General features: G+C 42.1%; 1 protein-coding gene across 1 annotated transcript; it reads right to left on the bottom strand.

Moving 5' to 3' along the window:
* Positions 1 to 3,629: 3,629 nt before the first annotated feature.
* Positions 3,630 to 5,323, bottom strand: LOC141166039 (uncharacterized). Its single transcript, XM_073652277.1, has 3 exons — positions 4,860 to 5,323; positions 4,615 to 4,762; positions 3,630 to 4,534 (listed from the first exon to the last, which is right to left on the bottom strand). The coding sequence occupies exons 1-3, from the start codon at positions 4,906 to 4,908 to the stop codon at positions 3,766 to 3,768; spliced, it is 966 nt and encodes a 321-aa protein (XP_073508378.1). The 5' UTR covers positions 4,909 to 5,323; the 3' UTR covers positions 3,630 to 3,765.
* Positions 5,324 to 5,947: the final 624 nt, after the last annotated feature.

The raw sequence follows: 5,947 nt of genomic DNA, 5'->3' as shown, positions 1-5,947 counted from the left end.
TTGTAAGGTTAGCCTCAAGATTTAGTATATAAACATGCAGCGGGTGAAATAGGTATTGAACACTTCACCAATTTTCTGAGTAAATATATTTCTAAAGGTGCTATTGACATGAAATTCTCACTAGATATTGGTAACATAGATTACACTTAACTCAAGTTATGGACATCTATGGTTTGATTTCTTTGCCTGTATGGATTGGATGGATTGTTACCGACATCTGCAGAAAATTTCATGTCAACAGCCCTTTAGAAATATATTTACTTAGAAAATTGGTGACGTGTTCAATACTTATTTCACCTATTTTATAGCTTAATAAATAAGTTAAAATAGAAATCTGTTTAAACAAAGTAATTTTCATTTTAAGCAGCATTCATGTTGTTTTTAGTGTTGAGCGAGCACTAAAATGCTCGGGTGCTCGAAGCTCGGGCCGAGCTCGCCGTGATACTCGGGTGCTCGACCCGAGCAACGAGCCCAATGTTAGTCTATGGGAGAACCGAGCATTTTTGCGGAAGCACCCCCGGCAGTCTTTTAAAAGCCTAACAAGTGCCCAAAACGATAGTGACAGTGCTCAAATGACATGGGGACAGCATGGGGATCGCCCCAGGAAGCATTTCTGACCCCCAGGTCACTGCTGTCAACAACGTGGTCAGAGGTATTAAGCCACTTTTAGGCTATGTGCCCACGTTGCATTTATGAAGCAGAAAATTTCTGCAACATTTCTGCATGTCCCTTGCCAGAAAATCGCGTGCGTTTTTTGGTCGCGTTTTTGACGCGTTTTTGACGCGTTTTTGACGCGTTTTTGTATGCGGATTTTACATGCGTTTTTGTAAGCTTATTTCATGCGTTTTTGATCACAAATAAAGTTATTGAAAAAAAAGATGGAAATCCTGATGTCATTTCCTAGTTCAACCCCTCTTCACCATTTTGTTTTTTGCAAAAGACAGTATGCCACAGGAATTGCAGCCCCTGCGGGTCAGCAGACCATGCCTAAACCTTCTGCTAATGACTTGCTTAAATCTCCTGCACTACAACGTTGAGCAGGTAATATAAACTAAGTTTTTTTGGGGTACATTATTTTTATGTAGTGTGTGTACTAACCTATTATTGTTCTATAGGAGCGTTTAAGGAGGAGAAGACGACCAAAAAAAATTTGGGTGCACCCTATCTTGCAGGAGCGGACGGACAAGGGCCACTTTAATGTTCTCTACCAGGATTTAAGGAGGTAAGATATATGTGAAGAAAGTATAATGTCATCCGTCTATGCTGTTTTTTTAAGGTTTTGTTTGTATACTATGTTCCAAAATTATCTTTTAATATTTTTTTTTTCTCTGTTTACTATAGTTTTCCTGAAAAATTTAAACAGTTCTGCCGTCTGAACATTATTGCATTTGATCGGCTGCTAAGCCTTATGTCTCCTGACCTGGACTTCCAAGACACTGTAATGCGAAGGGCCATCTCTGCTGAGGAAAGGCTGCTCATCACCTTGCGGTAAGTTGAATGTTGATTTATATGTACCTGGTTTTGTTCGCCACCCTGCGGTGATGGCTGGTGTACCTGGTTTTGTTAGCCACCCTGTGGTGATGGCTCCACTGTGTCTGTCTTTGTGTACATATTTTTGGCTTGACCATGAGATCACCATGCACAGAGATCAGATTGAAAAGGTCACTGATGTGTAAACTCTAGAGCAAACATCGTAGGCAAACACAGACACAAAGTCAAAACACATTATAAATTGATATGTGTGAACTCAAGAGAAAACAAAAGATGACCAAAAAAGATTGAGAATGTGGAGCCCCCCCCCCCCCCCAAAAAAAGAGCCCATTGTTGGAATAGTTTTTTGTAATAAAGACCTTAATTTTTTAAAAGATGAATTAATAATGGATAATTACTGTTGGCTTGTATTTCTTTTTATGGCTTTTCTAATTATCTATTTTTCCTTTTCAGATTTTTGGCCACAGGAGAGAGCTATACATCACTGAACCTCCAATTTAGGGTTGGTAAATCCACCATTTCCAGAATTGTGAGGTGCACATGTACCGTCATCTGGCAGAAGTTGCAGCCCATCGTGATGCCTTCTCCAACCGAGGAGACTTGGCTGCAGGTCGCAGCAGGCTTTCAAACTGTGGCCAATTTCCCAAACTGCATTGGTGCTGTCGATGGCAAACATGTGAGAGTTCAGCAGCCACCACGATCAGGATCACGCTTCTTTAATTATAAGAAATTTTTTTCTGTGGTCCTGATGGCGGTTGCTGATGCACATTTCAAATTTGTTGCCATTGACGTTGGTGCTTATGGCAGTACTGGGGACTCTCGGGTGTTTAGATCATCACAGATTGGGCTGCAAAGTCTTCAAGATGGCGTAACGCTCCCAGCCCCAAGACCTTTGCCGGGTTCCACACATCCAGTTCCTTTTGTGATGGTATCGGATGAGGCATTTCCCTTACAGACCAACCTGCTGCGCCCATACCCACGAAGGGCACTGAATGCCCGGCGGAGGATTTTCAATTATCGGCTGAGTCGTGCACGCAGATATGTGGAATGCACCTTCGGAATCATGTGTAGTCAGTGGAGGATCTTTCACACTGCCATCCAGTTGGATACGGAGACCGTTGACACTGTAATTAAGGCATGCTGTGTACTCCACAACTATGCTCGTGAGTACAGCACCGAGCAAGATGAGGAGTCACAGCTATCTGAATTAATTCCAGTTGTCAACTCCGGTCAGGGAAGGCCATCCAACTCTGGTGCCAGGGTGCGAGAAACCTTCGCTGACTACTTCATGAGTCCTGAAGGTGCCGTGCACTGGCAATACTCCTGTGCTGGTGTTGAGCAGCCTGACCAGCAGAGAAGATCTGATGAACAATAAAAGAAGAACTTCCTCCTTTTTTTTAAAAATAAAAATGTAAAAAAAAATGTTTTTAAAAAAAATAAATTTTGGTTAAACTTAAATTTGTCTAAAATATTTCTTGAATTGCAACCTTCTACATTTTTTTTTTCGACAATACGTCAACGCAAAAGTGAACAACCCACAAAGACCAGAGCCTGTAAATTGGCATTACTACCTAGAGCGCTATTCCCAAGTACTGTCTGCTAAAGTCAACCCTCACCATTGTTATTTGCTTGCGCTAAGAACAGAACTAGCAAATAACAGTGTTGAGAGTAGTATTCATCCAAAAAATAGTTGTGGTCCAAAATATCAAAGTATATTTCTAATTTAAAAACCACTGTATACAGCCGACCACATACGTAGATTAGTTTGAACAAATTTCAAAAATGTAGAGTTCCTCTGACCTGCGCTATGGTGAGCGCAGATCAGGGGAACACTTTTTCATTACAACCCAATCCAACCACATATACACTTTAAAAAAAAAATTAACAGATAGTTTAAATAATTTTTTTAATACGGAATATAGAATAACTGTAAAAAACTTTTTAAAAACACAAAACAACAAACTTCTAGAAAATTAAATCGGACAAACATTGCCCATAACTTGGGAAAAAATTACACACTGTGTACAGCACACCTGTCCTCTAATCAGTTTTGGGCCCTAAAATACGGGCAGCACCTGTAGGTTGTTTAATTATATAAAAAGAAAGACCTTTTCTTACAGTCCCCTACGCCTGATGCCTGGTATAGGTGACCATAAGAAAAGGTCTTTGTTAATTGTCTGATTCTCTAAAACATTGTGTATCTATCGACCTACAGGTGCTGTCTGTATTTGCTAGGGTCCAAAAATGCTGACAGGGAGGGGTAAAATTTTTTAACTACAAGTTTTGAAGGTCTTCTTCAAAGCTGTACCCAGGAAACATTTCTTGAGAAAAAGTAGAGTTGGGGGATGGTCCTCTGATAAATGATGATGCACCATGAGCCATTTGCCGACCATAACTTGGTTGCATATCTTCTGGACGGTATGCTGCAGCAACCTGCCCAAAACGCTGGGTTGCAGCTGCTGGTCGTGGTGGAGGCACACTGGGTTTGAAACAATTAAATATTCCGCATACTACGGCTGGGGGCGAGGGCATAACTGCTGCCTCTTCAATTGCCATGACCATAGCGCCTGCTGCAGTCATGTACATGTTCTGCCTATCTCGTGGCAGAGATCTGATGCGGGCAGCTTGGGCTGAGCAAAATTTATCGATGGCATCTTCCTGGGATGCCCTTTCCACAAGGCTGAGGGTTCGATTTGTGAGTGCTTCAAGCACAATAGTCCCACCCCCGTGGGTTTTGGCCTTTTTTTTGCCCGCCCTTCTCGATGCCACGAGATGAGCAGAACCAGACCCCCTCCCAGTGGGCCTCAACACATCACCAGCAGAGCTTCCAGCGTCACTTGGAGCAGGAGCAGGAGAATCAGTCACCAAACCCGTCCCGATGTCCGCTGGATTGGACAAAGAATGTGAGGGACAACCAGATGCTGAAGATGCCGAAGCAGATGGATCCGGTGAGGAAAGCTGGAAAAAGTCCTCGGATTCCTCCTCTGCTTGCTCTGTGTTTGTGTCCTCTTCTGCTGTTGGGGCCATGATGTTTCCTTCAGTTCTGTATATAATAAAAGGTAAATCCCAATGTAAATACAACATTTTTGGAAACATTTCAATTAATATGTTTTGGGAATTTACCTCCGCAAACTCCTACTGGTTAGTATGAAGGCCAGCTCGTCCGCAAAAGGAAATTTTCTTTTTTTGGGTGATGAGCCACTTTGCACCGACTGGTGATACTTCACCAGCCGGTCGGTGACCGATCTCCACCGATTTTTAATATCATACACTGCAATGACACAACCAAAACAATTTATGAACTGCTTTGACACCAAAAAGTGCAATTATAAATAGATATAAAAATAAGTGTAAAAATCAAAACTTACTAATTTCCTCTTGGGCATCACGTTCAGCATTCACCCACTGGGGATACATTTGGCTCAACACAGAGGCCCAGGCGTCTTTTTTCTTCTGCTTGTCTTTGTAGTCAGGACTAGCTCGGTCCCATATTTCGGGATATTTTTCAATCTACAGTGAATAATAACGTGTGTGAATATTATTTTAAAAACAAAATGGAGGAATAAAAGATTAACCCCAAAAAAAAAATTAAATAAACATATGGAGATATGTACGCACACACACCAACACTAACCCCTCACCTATATTGTACGGTTCTTTCACACGTCAATCTCCGGGACGAGTGTTGATGCCATTTTCCACACACAGCGGAGACCCACACACAGACCCATTGCAAAGCATGCTCGGTCACACTTATCTGTACTAACGTGGATATGTGGACGTGAGAAATCAACCTTACAGCGTATGCAGGAGCTTTCAGTGAATGAACCTACATACACTGTACAATAATCTTTCACTTTAATAAAATCTTTTAACCAAAAAAAATAAGTGGGCTCACGCATAGCTTTAATAAATAGCAAAGGGAAAGCAGACGGTTGTTGGCTGATGTTATAGTCTGTGAAGTAGCCAATAACCATGGACCCTTCCTTTGCTATTAATACCAGGCCGCAGCAGTTAGCTTAGCCTTTACTGGCTACTATATAGGAAGCCCCCCCCAAAAAAAATTACATGGGGTCCCCCTATAAATTGTAGCCAGCAAAGGCTAGCCACTTTGCCTTTTCTGGCTACTATTTATGAAGACCCCCCCAAAAAAAATGACATGGGGTCCCCCTATAAATTGTAGCCAGCAAAGGCTAGCCGCTTTGCCTTTTCTGGCCACTATATAAGAAGACCCCCCCAAAAAAAATGACATGGGGTCCCCCTATAAATTGTAGCCAGCAAAGGCTAGCCACTTTGCCTTTTCTGGCTACTATTTATGAAGACCCCCCCAAAAAAAATGACATGGGGTCCCCCTATAAATTGTAGCCAGCAAAGGCTAGCCGCTTTGCCTTTTCTGGCCACTATATATGAAGACCCCCCCAAAAAAAATGACATGGGGTCCCCCTATAAATTGTAG

This window comes from Phyllobates terribilis, unplaced genomic scaffold (genome assembly GCF_046119375.1).
Source record: "Phyllobates terribilis strain yellow unplaced genomic scaffold, ASM4611937v1 Scaffold_1__5_contigs__length_1240528914, whole genome shotgun sequence".
In the NCBI taxonomy this organism is placed as follows: domain Eukaryota; kingdom Metazoa; phylum Chordata; class Amphibia; order Anura; family Dendrobatidae; genus Phyllobates; species Phyllobates terribilis.
Note: the sequence above shows the minus strand (reverse complement) of the source record. Positions and strands in the feature narration are given on the sequence as shown.